Source organism: Schistocerca cancellata, chromosome 9 (genome assembly GCF_023864275.1).
Source record: "Schistocerca cancellata isolate TAMUIC-IGC-003103 chromosome 9, iqSchCanc2.1, whole genome shotgun sequence".
Classification (NCBI taxonomy): domain Eukaryota; kingdom Metazoa; phylum Arthropoda; class Insecta; order Orthoptera; family Acrididae; genus Schistocerca; species Schistocerca cancellata.
In genome coordinates, this window is record NC_064634.1 from 67875320 (window position 1) to 67903233 (window position 27914).

General features: G+C 37.8%; 1 protein-coding gene across 1 annotated transcript in view; it reads right to left on the minus strand.

Annotated features, from left to right (window-relative positions):
- Nucleotides 1-457: 457 nt before the first annotated feature.
- Nucleotides 458-27914, minus strand: part of LOC126100671 (wee1-like protein kinase) — an 82637-nt gene continuing 55180 nt past the window's right edge. Inside the window, exons 6-8 of the mRNA XM_049911291.1 lie at nt 18625-18750; nt 12920-13047; nt 458-2126 (exon numbers count right to left, since the gene is read on the minus strand). Coding sequence (XP_049767248.1) covers nt 1803-2126; nt 12920-13047; nt 18625-18750 — 578 coding nt within the window. The 3' untranslated portion in view covers nt 458-1802. The remainder of the gene's footprint in view (nt 2127-12919; nt 13048-18624; nt 18751-27914) is intronic.

Genomic DNA, 27914 nt, shown 5'->3' on the forward strand with positions numbered 1-27914 from the left:
AGCTTCCATGTATGTTATCACATTAGATTTCTGCAACTGCTGTAATGAACATGTGGTAAAGGATTAAATTTTACACGTTCTTTGGAAGCAACTAGTCTTAACTACTGAGAAAGTTACCTCCACCTAAATAAAATGAACTGTAGGCTGTTCATGGTATGACATTGTAAAAACACTTCAAGCCTTTAGCTTGTCAGTATACTCATTACACATAACATAAACAAAGAACTGAAATACTTCCAACTAAACAGACAGAAAACTAACATTAACAGCAACACATTAAATGTATCAGCAAACAACTAAATGTGGTTTCTCATATTTGAAAACATGATGACTGTTATTCAATTCATTTTTTATTTCTTGTCCAGATGTAGTCAGCAATTTAATAGACAAGAACCTGCCAAAGAATGCAGAAACATACTAAAAATTTGGAGACCTATGAACCTCTGAATTATGCACCATATTAAGCATCTTCTGAACCATCAGTTTTCCCAGAGTTTTTTTTTTTTAGTAAATGTTGAGGAGAGGACAGATGTAACCAAGTGTTTTACAAATGGTATGTCATCCAAGAATAAGAAAGAAAGAGCTCACAATAAATTTTGGTATGACAATTATAGCTCATATACAAGGTATCAACAAGGAATACATTAAATTTGGCTCCACCAACCAGGTACTGACAACATAATGATAAATCATGTGAAACTGAATTCACACTGAATACTGAATAATTTACATTTTCTCATTATTTTTGTTTAAAATCTTTTGGTTCAAAGCTTTTCATACTCACTAAAAACAACTCCAAAATTTAGATTAGGGGAAATGAACTCAAGATCAGTAAGAAAATGAATTGAAACAAAAGAACTTAACTGTAAATAATGAGGAAATGTAAAATATGGCAACAATTTAATATTACCCTTTCAATGCTCTACTCTCACTCTCTTCTTAATTACTCACAGCTTCCAGTTTCTCCACTAAAATGCGAAGAAACAGCACTTCACTGCACCAGTCACGAACTGGTGCACACTACCATTCCCGAATGTGACATTTTCCAATACATTTGATGTAGGGGAATTACTGAAAAAACTGGCTCAACGTCAATATTTTACGAACAGAGAAATGTTTAGTTTTCTATCTGTCAACAGGTTTACTGTTGCCTGTCTTAGGATAGCCCTTTCTGCTCGTTGCCATTGACACGATAGTGTTAATTACACAGTTTCTTTCACAGAAAATGCTTGTCAGCAAATAAAAGACAGCAAGGATGAAAATAATTCAATTCTAAACACAATTCTTCAAAATTAAGTAAAATTTATAATGTTGAATGACATTTTAAAACATAAAAGCCAAATGAAATGCAAATACTTTACAGATATTTACATTTTTGAAAACTCTATTTAAATTGCAGTCAAGTGTTCTTACAATGTGAAGTTCTTACAATGTCAACTACAATTCTTGTCTGAAATTCTACAAATCAGTTACTAACAACATTTCAGAAATATAGCATTTATCACCCCAGTAAAGTCAGGCCTTAAAACTCAGCACAAATGCTACATAAAACATCAAGCTCAAATTAAGGAAAGAACATTTTAAATGCAAGAACACACTTTTGTAAAAGAGAACACACTATTGTAAAAGATGGCTTAACACATCATAGTCAACTTATGAAATACTTCCCAGATAATATAGAAGCATTAACCACTTAGAAGTGCCCTGAGGTGACAAAGGAGACAGCCAGTTCAGCCTTGTAGTTCCTGTAACTATAAGGCACTAAAACCAATGCAGGCCATACATAACTGCTTTACTCCACATTAGAAGCCTGTTACACTATGACTGCGATTAATTTTCTTACCAATGAGGCGAGAGGATCGAGAAATTATATTCACTTGGGGACGACAATTGGCATCTACACTAATGCCACCTGCACCAGCAACTTTCATGAGGATTGTAGGAGTAACTGACTTGAGACACTGTGCAGCTGCCTCCAGGCGGCGTGACAGGAACTCATTCTTCAGACGTTCTGCATTCAGCTCTCGCTGAAGCTGGGCCTTACTCTTATTTTCAGAAGAAAGCGCACGGTGCTGCAGGATCTCCACTGCACTCGGGCGGTGACTGGCATCACGTTGTATCATGTCCTGAAAATTTGAAATTTGTAGTGACAGCAGCATTTAACACTATAAAGCTAGCTGAGTCAATTGTAAAATATTACTTCACTTTTTGTTCCATTTTCCATGCAACAAATAGATCCCTCTCAAACTGAGGTATGAATGAACTGCCTCTACCATTCCGAACTTCCCAATATATCCCCTCTTTCCTACCCGAGGAAGGGACAAAGTTCCAAAAAGCTAGGAATAATGTTTTCTGCCTTTATGTGCGCAAATTGGCAGTACTCAGTATTTTACCATGTACGGGTAAGTGCTGGTAAGCTACCATCTTGTTTTTATTTTATACAACTTTACAACCCCAAGGAAAAATATTCTTTTACATTTTTGAAAAGCGTACGATATGTTTCTACAACCTATCAGACATAGCAGAGTGGCCCATTGGCAATTTCCCATAATCATGAGATTTAACCTTATAATGATAAGTTCTCTCTCTCTCTCTCTCTCTCTCTCTCTCTCACTTGCCCCCCCCCCCCCCCCCAAACAAATTTTTTTGTCTCATTCACATTACTACTACTACACTGTTTCTTCTTCATTTGGCCCCTTCAAGAGCATGTAGAGCCATTATTAGCTTTTTTTTTTTTTTTTTAGCTTTACTCTTCCTACAACTTACTCTCCATATCACAACAGGTCTGTAAGTTTTACAAACCATACACTTAGTTTCAACTTTGTTCTGTTAGTTGTTTGAACATGAACTTGTTAGTTCATAGTTGCTAGTGGGTCACCAGTGAGTTCCTCAAGATCTTTTTGGATGTTATGTTCACTTTCAATTCTTTCACATGCTGCGACCCTGGGTATTTAAAGATAAATTACAAAGAGGAATTTTCACTTTTATACTTACAGCTATGAAGATGATTATGTTAAGTTCTAACCCTGATATGTAATTTGTGATCAAGGCAAATAAAACTTATTTGACTATCAGATTATATGTTCCATGAACTGACAGTAAAGTATTATAAAATCTAACAGCCAATCAACGGGTTTAAAACATGATATAACATGGCCTATAAAGCTGTGTGGTGAAATTAACTGAACACAGACATTGTTAAGGAATGGCACACTCAAAGAACTTGTGCAGCATTATTACCGTAAGAATATCTGATATTGATGAAACTGGTTTTCCCTTCAGAGTCCTCTTGAATAAGAAACTAGCTTTTAAAGGTGAAAATTGCCATGGGAGGAAACACAGAATAACTTTTGGTGTTAATGTTGATATGACTGAAGAGATTGGAAAATCACTAAAAGAAGTCCTTTTAAAAATATGAAAACATGACACACTAATTACAGTGAAAAAAATTCACAATGTTTGGTTTGAGAACTATTTTTAAAGAAGTGCATAGCCTTAATGCAAAACTAGGAACCTGTAACAGGAAAAGTCTCATCTTTGTATATTTTTACCAGCACTTTCAAAGAATGTGAATGTGTTTGGCAGCAAGAACTGTAACTGCACAAATAACTTTCAGTCCTTGGAGATCTGAGCATCATCAATGCTTTCATGACATTATAGGAAATCTATTGTGCATAAGGCAGTAAGTTTGAAGGAAAATGAAAAGGACCCAACCTCCTTTGAGATATCAGTTCTTAATGTACCGTCAAAGGCATGAATGAAGGTTGAGGAGACCATCTTCAGCTGCTCCCAAAAAGCAAGATTAGTGTGGGGAGTTGCAGTTGAAACATTCAGTGCAAGATTTCCTATACAATAATGATGTCACCACTGAACGCACGCCAACGGACTGTAAGTGATCAAAGGGAGTGCCTCCCACTGCAAATGTATATGCCAAGGAAAACAATAATGAAATATATTTATGCTGCAGATGTGGACATCTAACCTTTTGAATATATTTATGACCTAGAGAAATATAGTGAAATATTTCACCAAAAGAAATTTAAACAATACACAATCCTGGATTTTTTGGTAAACTGTAGGAACTACCAATGTTTTCATCAATTGTCAAGACTTACGTAAGCCAATGAGTTTCAAATTAGACAATAGTAGAATTAATAAAATAACTGTTTGTGCTTAAAGAGCAACTTCCCACCATTTAAATTTTCTCACGATTTACAGTGTTCTTTACAAGGCCTTGAATAGTGTGAAATAGAAGTTCCACTGTAGTGCGAAAATGTCTGCAGCAGTTTGATCTAATGTCACATGTACTAATATTCCCTAGAGATACATAGACAACAAAAATGAGCATAGAGTGCAGATGTTTCTTTTACTGTCTGAGTGGCACACTAACACTGTCACACACACACCAGGGCACCACAGGACTCACTGTTTTCAATTTTACAGAATGACAACCGCAGTAAATCTTCACTGCAAGCAAGTTTTAAAATCGCATTAAGAATTGCACAATCTGGGAAACCTTTTTCCGAAGGGGAGTTTGTGAAAGGGTGTCCAATCGATGCTGCAGAACTTGTGTGTCCCACAAACATTAGCAGGTTTCAAGAAATCAGTCCATCCAAACAAACAGTGACAAGACGTATCAGTGCTATGGCCAGTGATGTGCACAGGCAGCTAATAAATAAGGATAAAGACTTTGTTGCTTTCTCTGTTGCGCTCGATGAACTTTGTGTAACAGAGGACGTTTTGGACTTAGTACCTCTGAAAGGGACTACTACGGGTGCGGACTTACTCCAAGCTGTCGAGCAAGCACTTGATGGTGTCAGTATGGACTGGAATCTGTTAAGTCGCAGAGACCACAGATGGAACACCATCAATGCAAGGCCATCAGAGAGAAATCATAGCACGGATGCACAAAAAGCTAGGGCACACAGACGAGACATTGTATGGAATTCACTGCATTCTGCATTGAGAGGCACTTTGTGCAAAATCAGTAATGTTAGCAAACGTCATGCAAATTGTTGTGCATACTGTATACTATCTGAAGACACGTGGGCTTACGCATTGCCAGTTTGGCGGTTCTTGGAGGAATTTGGAGCGGAGTACGGCAACATACCTTATTTTACCAAAGTACACTGGCTCAGTCGACGTAAAATGCTGAAAATATTTTTTGATTACGTTTGGTCATAGTAACATTCTTACATGAGAAGGGAAAAAGTGAACCTATGTTGGAAGATCCTTGTTGGATATCAGACCTTGCATTTCTCGTGGACATTACATCTCACATGAACAGCCTGAACGTCATTTTGCAAGGTGAAAATAATTTAATTTCAGACATGTTGGAAGAAGTAAATGTCTTTGAAAGGAAGCTTGTGCTTTGGACGAGCCAGCTATTGACAGAGAACACTGCACATTTCCCGACTCTTGGACTGGTCCATGAAAGTGCTAGATTTCAAGAATACATGTCAATAATTGTAAAAATTAAGGCACAATTTCGAGCACAATGTGCGGATGTTACGAGTTTGTCTCCTGTCATTCGCCTCTTTACTCGACCGTTCTCGTCGTCAGTTGAAGATGCTTCGAATGATCTACAGATGGAACTGATCGACCTACAGTGCAACACAAGACTGAAGGACGAGTTCTTTGCAGTGCAAAGTACAAAAGAATTCTACGAAAATTTTTCACAACAAGAATTTCCATGCCTGCACCGAGGAGCCGCGAGAGTTATGTCCATGTTCGGGTCTACATACTACATTATTTCTCATGACCAGTGATAAACGTGTTTGGATTTATTCCTTTCATAATTAAAAATTATTGTTTACTAATTATGCATTATTGCCTCATTCTGCTCCATGTTACATTATTATCAGGAAAATCGGTCATTAAACCGATTGTTCCAATGTATACTTACATTTAGGTTTTTTTTTTTTTTTTTTTTTTTTTTTTTTTTTTTTTAAATGTGTGAAGGGCTACGCTCAGTTGAAGTCGATAAAACATAACATTCGTCTAATTGTCGGTTATTATGCAGATTTCAGACGGAACTGATGAAAGATGTAGCAATAATGGTATTGAAATAACAGGTGATCACCGAGAGGTCTGCAGTTATCATTCTGTTCAGAGGTCAGTGAGACAGAAATTATGTGGGTGTAACTGAGGGCACCTAGCATTAGTTATAGGAAACCTTGCATTAGTTTAATGTTACTTGAAATCATGAATAAGGTTCGTTAGGAGTCGCTAAGTGCTCTCTTTCTTAAATACTAGATCAAAAATATAACGTGTATTTATGTGCCGTCAGTCAAGCTGTCTTAATAAAAACTCACGGTTGTTAACTGTATTACTTGTCTTACTGGGTTAAACTTAACATAAAAGTAGACGTCTCCATGAGTAGACTGTGACAGTATTCTAAATAGAATGAAATTTTCTCTCTACAGCGGAGTGTGTGCTGATATGAAACTTCCTGGCAGATCAAAACGGTGTGCCGGACTGAGACTCCAACTTGGGACCTTTGCCTTTCGCGGGCAAGTGCTCTACCGACTGAGCTACCCAAGCACGACTCACGCCCTGTCCTCACAGTTTTAATTTCGCCAGTACCTCGTCTCCTACCTACCAAACTTCACAGAAGTTCTCCTGCAAACCTGTTCGAGTCTCGGTCCAGCACACCGTTTTAATCTGCCAGGAAGTTTCAGTATTTTATATGTTTAATACGTGAAATACCTTCCCATGGTTGGCTTGCAAGCTGTGGAAAGAGCACCAGAATGCTTCGGAACAGAGTATCCCAGCAAGTGGATAAAGCGACATCTGTGCGTAGAAACATGCACTACATGAACGCTGACGGCTGCGGCGTGCACGCTGTGACCCGGAAGTTGCAGATGTGCAGGAGCACCGCACGCGTGCAGAATTTCTGGCCGGCCCTGGTTTACTGCATATTCCATATATCATATTCGCAACTACTCTATAAAGGGGCGTTTACATTGAGCCCAGAACATGTTTTTGTTCGGAACATTGTGTGCAACTTGTTCCCTCAACATGTTGGCCACATTGTTCGTTGTTCGTATTCCCGTTTACACTAGCGACCAACATTTCTACGTATTCGCATAGTCTGCTGCGGTGAACTGATAGGTTACTTAGTGTATTCACATCAAGATATACGCTATGTCAAGTGAAGAGGAAGAATTAATGACATTTGGTGCTGCATTAATATTACTTAACGAAATAAACGGGCGAAGAAAACATTGTAGTAGTCGTCTGTGGCCCAGAACATACTATAGAAGACATGGCGGGAATGACATGTTTGTGAGCTGAATTTGGAAGACTGTTCTGGCTTTCGTAACTTTACTAGGATGTCGCCGTCAGATTTTGAAATGTTGTTGAATATTATAAGACCAGCTGTTTCAAAGAAAGTCACAAATTTCAGAAAAGCAATCACTGTGAACCAAATACTTGCTGTTACTATGTTTTCTGGCATCAGGAGACTCCTATCAAAGCCTGCCATATTTCAAATAGTTCCATATCATCCAGGAAACTTAGATCTTTTTGTAATGAATCATGTTTGATTTTTTAGTATTTTTGTAACCTGCGCAACGTACATTCCACAGGCACTCCCCTGCCTCACAGAGCGACATCAGCTGGAAAATTTTATCTCGTGACCACTCCATTTCAAATAAAAATGAAGGGACATAAAATACACGCACCACTACACTCCAGCAAAACAAACACCAAAACACTCACTCAGAGCAAACGAACACTAGCGCTGCGTAGCGGAATTTAGTGGTAGCAGGCCACAAACAATGTTTCTTTGATCTCTACCGACGCAGTCGTCTAACATTGATTTTGTGTTGCGATCATGTTGCCAACATCGGTAGTCCTATGTTGCAAACAATGTTGTGAACAATGTTGCGAACTCAGTGTAAACACGCCTTAATGGAGAATGTGTTTGTAGGTGTACATACAAGGTATCTTTTCTTTGTGAAAGCAAGCCCATAGGCTGGTCATTTAGATAAAAAGGTGAAGTTTTTATTAACTTAAACTACAACGGACCTGATAAACGAAAACCAACCACATATACACAGTATCTATTCAGAAATTTATTTATGGAGTACGAGTTATCAAGCAGCAATGACTTTCAAATCGTTTTCAAAACTTTCATTACCTGCCAGCATAAATTCTGTAACACAACTGTAAGAAGAATTAGTGTAAGGAGAATTTTATGAGTAAAGCACATCTGCAATATTTACCCATTTTACCAATGCTGCACTGATTGAAAGCAAGATGGGTCAAGACAACATTCAGCCAGTGAAGTGGGTGAATTCACATAGACATTCTCCTGAATGATTACATTGGAGGCAGTCAGTTCTATACGCAAGATACCTTTATTGCACCATGTATATACCTGGCATTAATGGCCAGTTTTGCCCTGTTGCCATTTTCAAATGTCAGCAACTATAATACCAAACATCGCAGAAAAGTTACTACTACTACTACTTCTACTTCTACTATTGTGTCAGTGATATATGTGGCACACTGAAAACCTGTTTCATAGTAGGTGTTGTGTGCATTATTGCATGCCTGTCATTATTCTTAGTGAAAGGTCCTTCTACTGTTACGCTTTCACACTCTGCAAAATCTCCTGCCTAACCAAAGCCTTTGACGCTGCATGTTCCCCTGATTTAGTAACATCTGTATTAATGAATGAGGAAGCAAAAGGACATGTTGAACTGTTAAATGTATTTGATAATGCCCTGTAAGCCAGCTGTTAAGAATATGTTACTTAGATGACATATAGCAAAATGTGTTCTTAGAAGCTGTGTGTGATGTGCAAGACCATTTATGTAGACTTTCTAAATTGTGATTATTTTTGCGCGCGCGTGTGTGTGTGTGTGTGTGTGTGTGTGTGTGTGTGTGTGTGTGTGTGGCACAAATGGGTGGGTTTGAAGTCCACATACATGGCCTTTCACATCACAAATTGCTTCCAAGCACATAGTTTGCTACAAATCATTGAAGTAAAACGTTCTTAACAACTGGCTTCTTGGATGTCGTCAAATACATTTAGTGGTGCTTCCTAATACATAAATACAGATGTTACAAAACTGCAGGAAAATGTAGCACCCAAAAACTTTGCTTAGGTGTGATTTTTGTGAAATGTTAAAGTGTAACTGCACAGACTGTAGTTATTCAGACACACAACATTGAGGACACATGACTGCAGCTCCCTCCACAATTATACTTTGACACTTTGCAAAATGTCATATCTATGCATATTCTTTGGGAAATGCATGTTCCTGCAGTTTTGTAACATCTGTGTTCATGTTTATGACGCAGATAGGACACATTGTACCATTAAATGTATTTGACAAAGGCCAGGATGCTTGCTGCTAAAGACACTTATGTGATGTACTGCAAAATGCATGCTTGAAAGCTGTTAGTGACGCGCAAAATCATAGCTTTTAAATACAACATGCGTCACTGACAAATGTAAGTAATATAACAACAATTCTAATATGCAAAGCATAATGATGTTCACCACATATCTTGCCTTTCTACTGAGTTTGTTATTATAATTGCAGACTTTGAAAATGGCAGCAGGCCAAAACTGTCCAGTAATGCCACACATATCATGGTGCAATGAAGACATCTCACATGACACAACTGACAATCTATAATGGTTTTCAAAAACAGTTTCATCATTCAGGATTTATGTTGAGGCTATGGACCCACTCAAGAAACAACTAATCACATTGACATTGTGAATATGAAGGCCACGTAGCAGATACACAAGGATGATCAACAGGCAGGGACGGTTATGATGCAATGATGTGACAAAGGAGACATGATAGGTGCCAGCTGTATGGCTTCAAAGCTTTTACCAGTCACTCTGGTTATTCATCATTAAGCCTTTTCCATAATTTGGCAAGTACCCAACAATTAACATAGATTAACCTCCGTGTTGAAAACTTTGGATCAAGGCAGTCAGGAAGATGCAATATTTCTTGATTTTCAAGAAGCATTTGACTCAGTACCACATGCACGTTTATTGCCAAAATATGATCGTATTAGGTATCAAGTGAAATTTGTGACAGGATTGAGGACTTTTTGGTAGAAAGGATGCAGCAATTATCTTGCATGGAGACTCATTGTCAGATATAGCAGTAACTTCAGGTGTGCCCAAGGGAAATGCATTGGGACCCTCACTTTTCATGTTGTATACTGATGACCTTGCATACAATATTTGTACTAACCACAGATTTTTTGCAGATGATTCAGTTAGGCCGGTATTACACTATCAAATTTCTTTGCCAAATATCTTTGTCCAAAATCTTTGTTAAAGATATTTGATGGTGTAATAGGAACTTTGTCAAATGTCGTCCAATATTTGATCAAATCTAGGGCCTAGCTGTAGATTTGATCAAAGAAATCGCTTGTCTTCTGTTCACTGCAATGTGACATGTTACCACATGGAGTACCAGCATCGCTGCAGCATTGTGTCGTCTGTAGTGTTTCTATAAACATTGCCGGTACATACAATTGGTGTGTGCCGACAACTACAAAATTAATAGAGATATATGAAGCTGATGAGGCGCTTTACAACATGAGGCACCCTGAATACAAAAATAGATTAAGAAGATCGGAGACGAGACCTGACCTGACCTGACCTGACCCTCTCCTGTAGCAAGGAATCTGAGTGTTACAGTGAGCCTGTCTTCTGAAGATGTAGCAGTTCTTAAGCGAATATTGTGCTTTGTGATATGAGGATACACTTCACTAAGCACATACAGAATTGTATGCTCATCCATTCTTAAGTAATTGATGAACGACTTGACGTCTTCCACTGTAAGCTCACGTAACAAGTTTTGTTGAATGCTTTTATCGTGTCATCGTAAAACCCACGGCTTCACCCAGATTAGATTAGTTTTTCGTTCCATAGATCCGTGCTGAGGAGATCCTCGTGGATGTGGAACATGTCAATTTTTTTTAAATCGAAATAATAATACTAATAGTATGAATAAATACAATACATAATTTGTTTCTATTAAAAATTTCGTCAATGGCGTAGGAGGAGCTGGCCACTAGTAAGTCTTTCAGGCTCCTTTTAAACTGATCTTTAATTGTAACTAAATTTTGTATGTTTGCTGGCAAATTATTGACGATGAGTGTTCCTGAGTAGTGGACCCCTTTTTGAACTAAAGTAAGTGCTTTTAAGTCATATTGGAGATAATTTTTGTTCCTGGTATTGTATGTATGAACTGAGTTGTTTGTTGGAAAAAAAGAGATATATTATTTATGACAAATTTCATTAAGGAGTAAATATACTGAGAGGCAGAAGTTAGTATACCCAGTTCTTTGAAGAGGTTTCTGCAGGACGTCCGTGAATTTACTCCACAAATAATACGTAATACGCTTTTGGACTCTGAAAACTTTTGTTTGACCTGAAGATTTACCCCAAAATATTATACCATATGACATTATAGAATGAAAGTATGCAAGCTTTTTCATTTTTATGTTGCCTATGTCTGCTAACACTCGAATTGCAAATACAGATTTGTTAAGGTGTTTCTGCAGTTCTTTGGTGTGCTCCTCCCAACTGAATTTATTATCGAGTTGTAATCCCAGGAATTTAAGACTGTCAACCTCGTATGCATGGTTCCATTTTTTTTCCCACTTCTTTTCCGCATGTGCACGCAATGCAATTGGGGTACGTGCAACTGCTGCGGTTAATAACAAGTTGTTGTCAGCCATCTTTAACTTTGACGAAAAATTTGATGACAGTGTAATACCCCATCTAGCGCTACGTCAAAGATCTTTGTCAAATACATTTGACGGAATATTTGATCACATCTTTGATCAAATCTTTGACAAAGAAATTTGATAGTGTAATACCGGCCTTATCTATACTAAAGTATTGTCTGAAAGAAGCTGCATAGATATTCAATCAGATCATGATAAGATTTGAAAGGTGCAAATATTGGCAAAGTGCTTTAAATGTCCAGAAATTTAAAACTGTGCACTTAACAAAATAAAAGAACATAGTATCCTGTGACTATATCAATGAGTCACAGTTGAAATCTAACAACTCATACAAATATGTAGGGGCAACACTTTGTAGGGATATGAAATGGAATGATCACATATGTTCAGTTGTGGGTATAGCAGGTGGTGGACTTCAGTTTATTTGTAGAATACTGGGAAGTGCAATCAGCCTACAAATGAGACAGATTAAAAATCACTTGTGATACCCATGTTGTTCAAGTACGTGTGACCCTTACCAAATAGGACTAATGGGATATTGAACATATACAGATATGGGCAGCAAGAATGGTCACAGGTTTGTCTGACCCATGGGAGCATGTTATCAAGTGGTTTAGGAAACTGAGCTGGCAGACTGAGGTAGGCGTAAACTAACCCGAGAAAGACTATTAACCAATTTTCAAGAACCTGCCTTAAATGACGACTCGAGGAATATACAACAACCTCCGACATATTGCTCACATAGGGATCCTGAGGACAAGATTAGAATAATTACAGCATGCACAGAGGCATTCAGACAATCATTCTTCCTACACTCCTCTGTGAATGGAATGGGAAGAAATCCTAATAACTGGTACAATGGGATGTACCCTCTGCCATGCACTTCACGATGGTTTGGAGAGTATATATGTAGATGAAGTACTACAATTTGACATAATAAAGATGTGTCTAACACCATGCAACTTTGTGCTTACAAGATTGCAATAGTGTGTGGTTTCAGGTCATGTCTTGGTTATGTGGGAGGTAAGAAGAGCATAGACTGCACTAAGACGTTTCTCACATCCCATTTTGCTACCACTTCACCTGGAATAGCAAGTATAATTTTGTAGAACACACTGTTATCTATATAGTTTGTGCCACAGGGTGAACTTCAACTATTTCTCCTTACATGTATCAAAATTACCTTGATAAGTTCATTGAAGTCACGACTCACATTAGGCAAATACTTAATTTTGCCATCTCTAATGTCATGCCATTCCTGGCCATTCTTCGGGAGAGGACCAGCACCTCCAGCTTCGTAGACAGTTAAACCTGGAATTAATTTGAAGAATTATCTAACTGAAGTCAAGAACACAGAGTTGAAGTTTAGTAAGAGACACACAATAGTATGTTAAACATTAATCCTGAGTACATAATTTACCCCCCCCCCCCCTCCCTTCCCTTCCCTACACACACACTTTTTTTTTGCCAATGTGGCAGATTTGATTCTTAACAGATTATTATGAATTTCACAATTCTTTTCAGAGGATGATGCCTCTCCAACAACAGTTTCACTTACCTAACGTTACAACCTATCTTTCAGAAATTCCTTGCTTCTAACCTGGCCTCATCTTCCTTTCTTATAACCCTCCTTGTTGAGGTCAACACCTCTCCTCTCTTAAGCTAGTGTCAGTGCTGTTTTCCATTGTGTGTTACTGTGCTCCATGCATCGATACACTACAGGTGTGCTCCATGCATCGATCCACTGCAGGTGAGTGGCTGCCTTTCCCTTATTTTATGTACTGCCCCATCTAGGACTTTTCGTTATTATATTATTACCTACAAATATATTTTAGTAAAGAAAAACCTCACGAGATCCGCATTTAAACAACTGTCCAATACCAAAGTACTTATTCAGCATAAGTACTGTACTGCATAAATCAAGAGAAGCTGCGGCTAAACAAATACTGCTCAGGTGAGCTGTTAAACTACTAGTGCGTGTCTTTCAAGCCCTCTCAATGTTCAGTTTTGAATTATTGAGAAAATGTGCTTTGAAGGGAGTAGACTTTAATTTAGAGTGTGGTAAATTACATAGCTATCAGCATACGTAATTTTTTTTTTCTAAAAATATGGACAACACATGATCATACAATAACTTCTCATCAGTAGCGTTGCTCATTTGGCTGCAATACAATACAGATAAAGGCTAGCTTTAATCCCAGCTGCATGTCAAAATCTATAAGATAATTATTACTACTGCAGTCACTTTTTACTAATCTTTATTAGCATTATACTTTTTGGCAGCATTACGCTAAAGTTTGATGAGGATTATTTGCCGACTTTCACGTTGTACAAAAAGATTTTCATTCATTTTAGTATACACCATGGATGAGTTATATGTTTAAATCATCAATTTCTGTATGTACTTATCTTTTTGATGGGAATTAATTTCTCTGGTACATAGAGCACAAGAATGAAAACATCACCAGCATGTAGTACTTTCACATTCAGTCATTTACATTCCAAAGACTTAAATGGTAAGAAACTTATTTCAGTTTCTAAGATCAATGAGAATGAAACCCTTTCTATATAACCATATTTATGTCATGGTACATATTTAAATATTAAGATTATATGGTACTTTGTAGTGTCAAGACAATTTTAAGTTAATTCTTTCAATTAACAAATTAAGCATTTCAATTTGGATGTATTTTTTAACAACTTCATAGTTTATCAATTAGTTGCCAATTATCATATACCATGCCTTTAACGAAAATTTACAGTCTTTAGTACAAGTTCATTTGGTAACCCTTCTCCATTTATTATATGGCAAGAATTTGTGATATTCTAGAATGGGTAGACAGTGTCCCTAATATAGGTGGCTACTGTTAGTTTAGTATAATTGTTTGTGTGAAACAAATTTGTGTGTTCCTTTTATCTTTTTCAGGCATCTCTCCCAGTTTGACCAACAAAGAGGCTTTGCATGTACACTGTTTTGTAACACATACTGAGACACAAAATGAACTCTGATAGACACAATGAAGCACTTACTAACAATAATGTAGCACATGCAAAGCTCTCTATATAGGTCAAACCGAAAGAGACTTCCAAAATTGATATAACAAATACAAACAAATGTTGTACAAACAGTTATGCTTAATCATCAATAGCAACACACATTAAGGACACTGGCCACTCATCCTGGGGCATTATGAATGGTGCTCACATGTTACATAAAATGAACAAGGTGAAATGGACTTATAGTTCTTCATACAAGTTTTCAATCATGGCACAATACAGGGCAACAGGCTGCTAAATGGTAAGCTAGAAATTAATAATGTAAATTTCTCCAAATTAGAATGCTTATTTTATTAACAAAGAGTTAACTGGAATAAATAAATAAAATTATATGAACATTACTAAATAAAACTGAGAAATACCAAATGATCATTATTTACTGTGCCATGACATAAATATGATTTTTTAAAAAAACACACACCAGTTGTATCTTGATCGATTGTATCATCTAGGCAATTGAAATAAACTTTTCTTAGCAGTAAAGAGTCTTTGGAATGTAAAGCTGCTCAGCCATAATGAAACTATCCACAAAATATTTATTTTAGTTCTTCATTGCGCACTTCAGTAATTCACCGTTGGCAAAGGAACCAAAAGTAAAACTTTAAGAATAGCCAATAATGCAGCAATGATTAAGCATCTTTGCTGCATGACAACAGCAGATACTGCAAGGCAGGGTGGTTTGCAAGTTACTGCTGGGGTACTGGTCAGTCATGTTGTGCTGACCCTCTTAATACATATTGATAAATCAAGTATCAAACTCTACTAATCTGGCAATGTTCTATCAAGTAGGCACGTGAAGTTAATTTTATTTGAAATGGGGAGACAAAGTGACATTTTCCACTGACACTAGGCATCATATGAAAAACAATATTTGTTGGGCTGACTGAGAACACATTATAAAAATGACACTGCAAATATCTGTTAAAACACCAGAGAAAATGGAGTCAGTTTTTATATATGCTTAGTAACATTAAGTTGGACGTGATACTTTGTATCTACACTGTTCTGGTTGGTGCAAGTTCTGCTGTCTGTATTATTGTATTCAGTATGTGATGTAGGTATGTTTCTCACTGTGTGCTGCTTCTTTTACATTTCATTCCTTTGAAAATGGGGAAATGTGGAAGGAATATACAAAATAGATATTTTGTAGTCATGACAAGAGGTTCATCTTAAGTACAGAACATGATCACCATGTCTCTAAGCTGGAATATATATCCAAAAGCACAAAGTGGTGATGTGTTTATTATTGTGCTTTGTGCCAAACAAAGCAATTTCCATCAAAAATGTAAGTAAACACATTAATTAAATGACTCACACATTCAATTCAATTAGTGTGTATACACAAAAATAAATCAATCTTTGTGTACGGGATGAAATTTAAGTACATTACCTCCATGGAACACCCAGAAAATAATTGTCATGCTTTAGACTCATGTAAATGAAACTGTAAGGCACCTGATGATGGCAGCATGCTGCCAAAACATGACCTTCTAATAAATATTAGTAAAAAGAGACCAAAGCAGTAAAAATTTCTTCATAAATTTATAACAGTTGCTTACTGTTACCAATTCCATCCAGCACGGATAAATTCAGTATGCTTATCAAAAACAACTCCCTATTTCTAAAAAGTTTTTATCTTTCAGAAAGAGATACATATTACATGTTGACGTACTTACATTTGTTGTAAATTTATTTCATAAATAACGATGCATTATTTTAATTTTTCCTGTAAAAATTAACTCTGTCTTAGAAGCTCTTATTATACTTTTCTAAACATCACATTCACACCTACAATGTTTCCTGAAACCTACAGTGTAGCTTTGTTTTCTGTGCAATTTCCCAACAGTCACCAGGGAACCAATATTCTCAGTGCAAGTAACTGGATGTGAATATCTTTTTGGTACAACTTAGCATGCTTCAAAAAGATTCATCCAACTTCACAGGAGTACATTTTCTTTACAAACGAAGATGGAAACTTTGGGGAGATTTTAGTTTATGAATTGAAACTGAAAGTTTATCCTGACTCTTCTTAAGTTACTGGTTTACGTGGCTTCCCATTCAGGTCTTTCTGCTGCAACTATCTCATTCATTCACTACGCAATGGTGAGAAAATGCCAAAAATTTCACTTCTTAACAACATGGCACACTAATGCAGTAGTTCCTGGTTGTAAGAATTTATTAATGATTAGCTGCCTCAATGATGGACTGGCCGTAAGATTCATGTGTATCTCGCAGCACACTACTGGCCTCCAAGGTCAATTTATTTCATTCTACGTATTATTTATCTTTCTTTGTTTGTGGTGGGTTTTGAAAGACTCCATGTAACTCCCATCACAACAACTTCGGGTTAACTGTTATGTCACATCACACAGTGACTGCAGTCACGCTAGACATGATCGTGCAAGTACCTGACAAAGTTTGACATTGTCCTTATGTTTATTATGTGACAAGAAGAGGCCACATTGAACATTTATGAAAGGTCTATAAAAACTTTGATCCCAAGCATGATAGTATAAAGAACCCCAAGGTTTTATGTGCATGCCTTTAAAGTACCCTTGCAATTCTGATGGTTCTTTTGAAAATAAATGCTGTGTTTCTGTCTACATTCATGAAAATGATACAAGTCTCGTGAAATTCGAAGAATATTTTTGGAACCTCCTGCATTCGAGTGATGTAACTCAGTGCCATCAACAGGGTACTGCTGATATGTCAAAAAGGTGCTCCACACTTGCATACTGGGGTTAGTGGAATACTAAACTCTGACTCAGTCATACACAACTCGTGATTAAATAACATGTCAAATAAAGTATCTGGAGAAGCCATTATCTTGTTGATGAGATTTACAAATATTAAAGACACAAACTTTTACAAAACATCTATAGAATTCATAGTTTCTCCTGAGAGTGCTGGATTTCAAAAGCAGTTAGCATTAGTGAAAAAATTTGTCATTACTGACACATTTGTTATTGTCACTTTGCAAAATTTGGATGATGCATGCATACACTGTACTTCACTACTAATACTTAAATTCACTTCAATCTTGTGTTTGTGTTTTTGCGCCCCCCCTCCCCCTGAAGGGAATTGAAATAAAAGTATCTAGTGCATATTTGATATAATGATACCCTCCAACATTCCACGTGGGAAAAATATATATAAAAAAACAAAGATGCTGTAACTTACCAAACGAGAAAGCGTTGGTAGATAGACACAATAAAAAACTAACAAACACAAATTTCAAGCTTTCACAACCCAAGGCTGCTTCATCAGGAAAGACAAAAGGATGTGGGCTTTAAGGGAGAGGATAAGGAGTAATTCCAATCCCGGGAGCAGAAAGACTTACCTTAGGGGGGAAAAAAGGACAGGTATACACTCACTCGCGCGCGCGCACGCGCACACACACACACACACACACACACACACACACACACACACACACACACACACACAGTGTGTGTGTGTGTGTGTGTGTGTGTGTGTGTGTGTGTGTGTCCTGTTTTACCCCTAAGGTATGTCTGACTCGTTACCCTCTCCCTTAAAACCCACATCCTTTCGTCTTTCCCTCTTTCCTGATGAAGCAACCTTGGGTTGCAAAAGCTTGAAATTTGTGTGTGTGTTTATGTGGTTTTTATTCTATCTACCAGTGCTTTCTCGTTTGGTAAGTTACAGCATCTTGTTTTTACCCATTTTCAACACTACTAGTACCAAGTGGCAATTATAATTTCTTTCTTTCTCTCCATTTATTACATCCACAAAATGAATGCTTATATTAATTTCCAGAATCTAAACAGCAAAAAACATGCCCCCCCCCCCCCCACACACACACTCACTCACCTAATGCGAATATGTCAGCCTTTGGAAGATGGCTGAAATCTTCTTGTAGAATTTCATATGGCAAGTATCTGCAATCACCTTCTTCCACTTGCGGATCAGCAACTGATGTCACATGACCGAGGTCACCTACAAACAACAACATATAAGCAACTTTGATTCTGCCCTTTTTGACATAATTGTAAGGGAAGTAATCCATAGTAATTTCATATAATACACGACACACAACTTGCGATACAGACTGAGCAATGGAAACTCCAGGTCAGAATATTAACAATATAAGGAAAAGATAGATTTTTACTTACTGTAAAGATGACACACTGAATTGCAGATAGGCACAATGAGAGGACACCTACACATTAGCTTTCAGCCAATGCCTTCTTCAGCAAATGAAATGCACATTCATTCATGTGAGCAAGCATGCCTCACATACACACGACTGCAATCTCCGGCAGCTCAAACCAGAATGCAACTGTCACACAGAATGGAAGCAGCAGCCTGGAGGGGTAGCTGCATACAGGTGGGGGGAGGGGGGAGACGGGAGAAGAGCACTGTCTGGCCCGGAACATGCAACGACTAGACTGTCAACAGCAGTGGTGTTGGGAGGCTGCAGGACAGAGAGCTGGGGTGGGGGTGGGTGGGGCAACTCCCCATTACATTATTCCACTTAAGCAATGAAGAGGTTTACAGCTGCCCTACTTCCACCAGAATACATCTTGTGACTACCTATAAGGGCACTTTTATCATACCTTTTATATAAAAAGAAGGTGTGATCCTAGGTTTTACAAAAGATTTGTGAAGGAACATTGACAGTGTAATATGGGCCCAGCATTTACAAAGGAGCTTTTGTAATGCTAACAATTAACTAAAAAAATGAGACTGAAAGAAACATATTAACTGACATTTTATTTTATCTGGAGGGACAAAGCTTTCTATATTATGAATTGTAGAGCCTTGAAAATTATAAATGAAGAGTCAACAATGTGGTAATTAACATGTGAAATTTAATGGATCGGACAGCCCCCACATACAAGGAATTCTCCAATTGTGAGAAAGATAAAGCTTCCCAACACCTGGAAGCTGGATTGAACACAATAATGCTTTATGAGGCATGGTACCATTGGAGGTAGGCTGACACTGCCTTCCTCCGATCTACTAGTATAGTTTAACACATATTCTGGATTTTAACATCTTAGTTGACATTTTAGCATCATCTGCCATAATCAGCAGTAGCGTGCAGTAGATTTAGTAGTCCTTCCCAGCACACCGATACTTATCAAACAAAACAAAAAATGCAAATTTTCTATAACCCCAATTTACATTCCACCTAGCAACGTCAGGTAAATGTTTATAAAATTTTATTTCAATACTTTTTGGTTTTAATTTAGTTCCAAATATTGTCAAAATTTTGTTTATTTTCTGTTTCATTTAGAGCTTATGAGAGCATGGCAACATGATATCCTCCTCTGTGGATACAGCACTTTGCAGTGCAGGACAATGTGCTGTTTTAGCTAACTACTAATAACTGCGAGAAGATGGGATCCTCACTGTCAAGAGCCTGTAATTGATGTAATGAAAATGTTTAGTATCCTTTACGAGTTGATCGCCAGCAGATGCGGTCGGTACTGCACACGGCAGCCTCAGAAGATTTTAACCACGTATCTAACAGACACTAAACTTCAATCTGAGAAGATCTATTGGAGAAAAATGGGAATGACATAAATGAAAATAACAAATGTGATGACTGAAAATATATTCTCAGATACTGCTGAGTTTTAAGTATATCATCATCAAACAATAGTCTCACTGACAATACTTCAGATAGGCACAACAGAAAGACTGTCACAAATATAGCTTTCAGCTAGTAAGGTCGTGGTCAAAATTAGACACACACACACACACACACACACACACACACAAAACTGCAGTCTCAGTTGCCCGAGACTGCAGTCATGTTGCGTGCTGTGTATGTGTGTGTTTGTCGCCTAATTTCGACAAAGGTCTTACTGGCCAAAAGCTTTATTGGTGACAGTCTTTTTGTCGTGCCTATCTGTGACTCAGCATCTCCACTATATGGCGAGTAACAACTTTCTTTTTCACAGTATTGTTACATTCCATCCAGACTTTTCCATTGTTTGACCTAATACTTCGATGTTTTTTCCAACAATTACAATTAATTAACTCTGTTCTCTATTGAGGATTGTCTGCAGAACATTTATATTTACAAGAAGAGTACATTAAAACAATAAGAGAGCTTTTATTTTGTATGAAAATAAAAAGATAATAATACTATGAAATAGTTCCTGATATTTGGTGTTTCATAGTTTCCTAGAAGATCGATGCTAATGAATTAATAAATTGCGTTATTTACAGATGTTGTTGGGGCGAACTAATGTTGTAATTTATAATGTTAGAAACAGACATCGCTTGGTGTGAAATAGTTTACTTTATTATCAGTTTCAATAGCAACTACCTGTCATCCTCAAATTCTCAGACCTACAATGTACAGATACAATAATGATAATGTAGTAATCTGCATGACTGTACAACAATTATACACGAGTCTCACTGACATAAGAAGGACAGGTCCCAACTACAATAATACAGCCCACACTGGGTTGTCAAATATATGTAACTCGCTAAATAAAATATCTGTAACATTAGTAAGCAGTATAGGAACAAAAACAGGTACATTGATATACGTGATCCATTAACGACAACTCGGGAAGCGTGTGCTGATGCACTTCAGAGTCCACGGTAAGTCGTTTCAAGTTGGGTTGTCAGGTGGTGGCACTGCACTAAGGCAAACAATGTGTACACGATTTGTTCGAAGATTGTACAAACTATCATTTACTAGAAAAAATTTAAATCATATTACATAACAAAACTATAGACAGGAATATAGATCCAACTAGACAATACACATTGACACAGCTCATAACCAGAGTCAAATAGTTGCAGGTATCTATGATTACCGAGTACCCAGATGTAGGTAATGGTAGGCTCATACCTCGATCAAGAGAGATTACATTATGCAACTGACAGCCAGTAAATGGAAGTATATACACACAGCTTAGCACAGAGTACTTCCTTAGATATAGCAGAGGCACGTAACGTAGTATAAACAGTTATGAAGTGTGAGCTAACAAAGCAACTGGATACAATTGGATTCATAAGAAAAAATTGTAAGCAGTGAATGAATCCAATCTTATGAAGTTGGAGAGTTAGTTTAATATAATGGATAGATAAAAACTACTCGCCAAGTGATGGCAGGGGAACAAGATGCACAAAAGGATTTAACTTAAAGGGGCACAGTTCAGGAAAGTCACATAGAACCCCAGGTCAAGGGAGACTTACTGGACGGGATGAGAAAAAAAATCACTTCTTTCCTTCTCATCCTATCAGGTAGGTCTCCCTTGACCCGGGGTTCTGGGAGATTTTTCTGAACTGAACCACTTTCGCTAGACTCTCCAGTCCTTTTCCTTCACCAGGGCTGCCACAAGTTTCCCCAAGTGAAATTCCTTGATTTCGAGACAAGTTCTAGCATTTTTCCATGAGAAATTTTCAAATCTCAAGTGTAAGTAAAGACTTAAGTTGACAAAAAAAATGTAAAGATTTCTGTATTTCTCCCCCACCCGAGAAAAATTTTTAAGCACTAGCATCAAAATCTTTCTTCACTTAAAACTTCTGGCCCGATAAGCCGTGGTCGATGTATAAAACTCAACCCTGACATTTCCTCTCTAACTGCGGGAGACATCCTCGGAGGTAAAGCAACGAACTGCAAAGAGAACTCGACTAAACGCTGATTCTATAAGCAGCATAGAAAGCGCCACTGTCCAACATGTGGTGTCTGCTATGAAACTGTCTCTGGAAATCCCAACACTCTCAACTGAAAATAATCGACCGTAACGCTTCCAGTGCAATGCTGACATCCAAATTTTATCCAGCTTAACACTATCTTTCCTGTTAAAATTATTATGGTGTTTATCAATCTCAATAGCCTCTCTATACAAGCGCGCATAATAATGCTATTTTATGCATAGCGGATATTTTTTCCTACCGCTGTTGTGTAACTATTCCGACACTGCCTCCCCACTACTTACTTTCAATACAATAGTAACTTTTATGAATAGATTGATGGGGTGGCTATGGGCAGTCCTCTTAGTCCCGCTGAGGCTAACTTGTTTACAGAGACTTTTGAACAACGGGTGTTGCAGAGTGCCGGTAAGAGACCAGCCAGATGGTATCACTATATTGATGACACATTCATAGTATGGACACACGGAGCAGAGGAGTTGGATGCCTTCCTGAATCATCTAAACAGCATTAATCCAAAGATCCAATTTACTATGGAGACAGAGTAATAGGCAACTGAATTTCCTGGATGTGTCTGCGATTAAACGACGGGATGGAACGTTGGGCCATAAGGTGTATAGAAAGGCCACGCATACTGATCGTTATCTGCATGAAGATTCAAACCATCACCTTAGACAAAAAAGGGATGTAATAAAAACTTTGGTAGACAGGGCACACAAAAATTTGTGAACCTGTTTATTTGAAAGATGAGGTTGAACATCTACAGTCAGCTTTTGTCAAGAATGGCTATTCTAGCAAGGATATAGATCGAGCACTTCGCTCGAGGCTGAGAATCAGGAGCAACGACGAACAACAGTCGCCCAAAGGCAAGGTTTTTCTTCTGGTTATTAGTAAGGTCACAGATCGCATTGGGGTAGTGTCAAGCAAGTATGGGGCGGAAACTATTTTCAAACCAATCAGGAAAATAAAATAATATTTAAGATCTGCAAAAGATGCATGACACCCTTTGGCTACATCGGGGGTATATAAAATTCCTTGTAGTTGTGGACATGTGGATATCGGTACTACAAAGAGAAGCGTGAACACCTGTCTTGTTTAACGTAAGAGGAATTGCCGCCTGGGTCACATCACCCATAGCAGAACACGTTTACCAGGAAGGTAATCATGAAATAAAATTCAGCGAGACAAGCATCACATCTAAAACCTCACTGTTATTATGCACGCATGTATGGAGAGGCTATAAGACTGATGAACACCACAATAATTTTAACAGGAAAGACGAACGTGTTAAAATGAATAAAATTTGGATGTCAGCATTGCACTGGAAGCATGACGGTTGATTTCTTTCAATCGAGAATTTTGGCATTACCAGAGACAGTCTAATACTCAAAGCCACGTGATGGACAGTGGCACCTTAGGTACTGCCTTTAGAATCAGCGTTTCCTTAAGTTCTCTTTGCAGTTCGTTGCTTTACCTCCAAGGATGTTGAGCAATGCAAGGTGAATGACATGGGCATGCATTTACTGGTTCAAATTCACAGAGTAGAGCAAACTTGTATCGAGAAACTTAACCTTGTGATGTTTCTCAATACTACTTGTCAGCCAATATCATGACAGCGTTGTTTGACATCAGTTTTTTCTCCATGAACATTTTTTCATTAAGTGTGAATCACTGGAAAATTATGAATATGTTGAACGCAAAATTGGGAGCACATTAATATTGTGGTCATATAAAATTTGATGGGAGCGACAAAAAAATGTCGTAAATGACAGGAAAACATTAATTCTGGGTATATAAAAGTGGGGTTATACTGTATGGAGAAATGTGGTGCCAATGTGACATCATTAGTCCCACTTTACACTTCACATGAACTTCTGAGCTCTAGCATGTGTTGACACCTTGCTGTTTGAAGTATAGTCAAGCCCGAGGGTGGCGTCACACAGCACCATGCTTTCGCACCATTACAGATTAAGGTTGTAGGCACTGAACCAAATTTCATATTTATGCATAACAGGAGACAATTATGGGTTTAGACAAGAGATCCTCAATTTTGTTGTGCAGGGAGCACTAAAGCACTGCACAACAGAGCCCGATGAGCTGTATTTATGGTAGAGAATTTTTATTTATTTATTTATTTTGTGACATTGTATATCACATGACTAAGTTTGGCTTAAGATGAACTTTTTCTAAGAAAGGGCTAGTGACATAGAAACTGGGAAAGTGTTATTGAAGTATTAGGATTGTATGACAGCGAGAACTAGGAAAACGTATGAAATATTAAAAGTTATTCACACTATAATCAAACTTTAGTCTGAATCACAATTGTTTTTAACATTTGCTAATCCTTATACTTCTGAAAGTTTTAAAATATGACATATTTATTGTAAGGGCAGTCGTCATTGTACATCAGCACTGTCTGTGACAAATTGTATAACAAATGCCTTCTATGACAGGTCTTCTGTACCTTAAATCTGAAAAGTAGAAGATATGGACTACATATGTCTTATGTTAGTGTGACTGGATTAGCAAAATCTAGAATGCGAGAGCATGTACCTGTTGCATATTACATCAGCACGTATGGTAGTGCCATCAGGTGGAGAGGCTTTCCTCACACCATTATGAGTGGACTCCAACCAGTTTGCACTAATGCTTCATGAAAGTAACTTTAATGAGGTCCTTTGAATCAATATGTTTTAGGTAGGTCAGTAGGTAGCTAGGATGGCTGCTTGGTTGGTTTGGAACCAAACAGCAAGGTCATCAGTCCCTTGACCTCTCATTGTTGTTGTTGTGGTCTTCAGTCCTGAGACTGGTTTGATGCAGCCCTCCATGCTACTCTATCCTGTGCAAGCTTCTTCATCTCCCAGTACTTACTGCAATCTACATCCTTCTGAATCTGTTTAGTGTATTCATCTCTTGGTCGCCCTCTACGATTTTTACCCTCCACGCTGCCCTCCAAAGCGAAATTTGTGATCCCTTAATGCTTCAGAACATGTCCTACCAACCGGTCCCTTCTTCTTGTCAAGTTGTGCCACAAACTTCTCTTCTCCCCAATCCTATTCAATACTTCCTCATTAGTTATGTGATCTACCCATCTAATCTTCAGCATTCTTCTGTAGCACCACATTTCAAAAGCTTCTATTCTCTTCTTGTCCAAACTATTTACTGTCCATGTTCCACTTCCATACATGGCTACACTCCATACAAATACTTTCAGAAATGACTTCCTGACACTTAAATCAATACTCGATGTTAACAAATTCCTCTTCTTCAGAAACACTTTCCTTGCCATTGCCAGTCTACATTTTATATCCTCTCTACTTCGACCATCATCAGTTATTTTGCGCCCCAAATAGCAAAACTCCTTTACTACTTTAATTGTCTCATTTCCTAATATAATTCCCTTAGCATCACCCGACTTATATCGACTACATTCCATTATCCTCGTTTTGCTTTTGTTGATGTTCATCTTATATCCTCCTTTCAAGAAACTGTCCATTCTGTTCAACTGCTCTTCCAAGTCCTTTGCTGTCTCTGACAGAATTACAATGTCATCGGCGAACCTCAAAGTTTTTACTTCTTCTCCATGAATTTTAATACCTACTCCGAATTTTTCTTTTGTTTCCTTTACCGCTTGCTCAATATACAGATTGAATAACATCGGGGACAGGCTACAACCGTCTCACTCCCTTCCCAACCGCTGCTTCCCTTTCATGTCCCTCGACTCTTACAACTGCCATCTATTTTCTGTACAAATTGTAAATAGCCTTTCGCTCCCTGTATTTTACCCCTGCCACCTTCAGAATTTGCAAGAGTATTCCAGTCAACATTGTCAAAAGCTTTCTCTAAGTCTACAAATGCTAGAAACGTAGGTTTGCCTTTCCTTACTCTTTCTTCTAAGATAAGTCATAGGATTACCTCACGTGTTCCAACATTTCTACGGAATCCAAACTGATCTTCCCCGAGGTCGGCTTCTACCAGTTTTTCCATTCGTCTGTAAAGAATTCGCGTTAGTATTTTGCAACTGTCACTTATTAAACTGATAGTTCGATAACTTTCACATCTGTCAACACCTGCTTTCTTATGGATTGAAATTATTACATTCTTCTTGAAGTCTGAGGGTATTTCACCTGTTTCATACATCTTGCTCACCAGATGGTAGAGTTTTGTCAGGACTGGCTCTCCCAAGGCCGTCAGTAGTTCCAATGGAATGTTGTCTACTCCCGGGGCCTTGTTTCGACTCAGGTCTTTCAGTGCTCTGTCAAACTCTTCACGCAGTATCATATCTCCCATTTCATCTTCATCTACATCCTCTTCCATTTCCATAATATTGTCCTCAAGTACATCGCCCCTGTACAGACCCTCTATATACTCCTTCCACCTTTCTGCTTTCCCTTCTTTGCTAAGAACTGCTTAGCCATTTTGCACATCCTGTCGATCTCATTTTTGAGACGTTTGTATTCCTTTCTGCCTGCTTCATTTACTGCGTTTTTATATTTTCTTCTTTCATCAATTAAATTCAATATTTCTTCTGTTACCCGAAGATTCCTATTAGTCCTCGTCTTTTTACCTACTTGATCCTCTGCTGCCTTCACTACTTCATCCCTCAAAGCTACCCATTCTTCTTCTACTGTATTTCTTTCTCCCATTCCTGTCAATTGTTCCCTTATGCTCTCCCTGAAACTCTGTACAACCTCTGGTTTAGTCAGTTTATCCAGGTCCCATCTCCTTAAATTCCCACCTTTTTGCAATTTCTTCAGTTTTAATCTACAGTTCATAACCAATAGCTTGTGGTTAGAGTCCGCATCTGCCCCTGGAAACGTCTTACAACTTAAAACCTGGTTCCTAAATCTCTGCCTTACCATTATATAATCTGTCTTATACCTTCTAGTATCTCCAGGATTCTTCCATATATACAACCTTCTTTTATGATTCTTGATCCAAGTGTTAGCTATGATTTAGTTATGCTCTGTGCAAAATTCTACCGGACAGCTTCCTCTTTCATTTCTCTTCCCCAATCCATATTCACCCACTATGTTTCCCTCTCTCCCTTTTCCTACTCTCGAATTCCAGTCACCCATGACTATTAAATTTTCGTCTCCCTTCACTACCTGAATAATTTCTTTTATCTCATCATACATTTCATCAATTTCATCATCATCTGCAGAGCTAGTTGGCATATAAACTTGTACTACTGTGGTAGGCATGGGCTTCGTGTCTATCTTGGCCACTATAATACGTTCACTATGCTGTTTGTAGTAGCTTATCCGCACTCCTATTTTTTTATTCATTATTAAACCTACTCCTGCATTACCCCTATTTGATTTTGTATTTATAACCCTGTATTCACCTGACCAAAAGTCTTGCTCCTCCTGCCACCGAACTTCACTAATTCCCGCTATATCTAGCTTTAACCTGTCCATTTCCCTTTTTAAATTTTCTAACCTACCTGCCCGATTAAGTGATCTGACATTCCACAC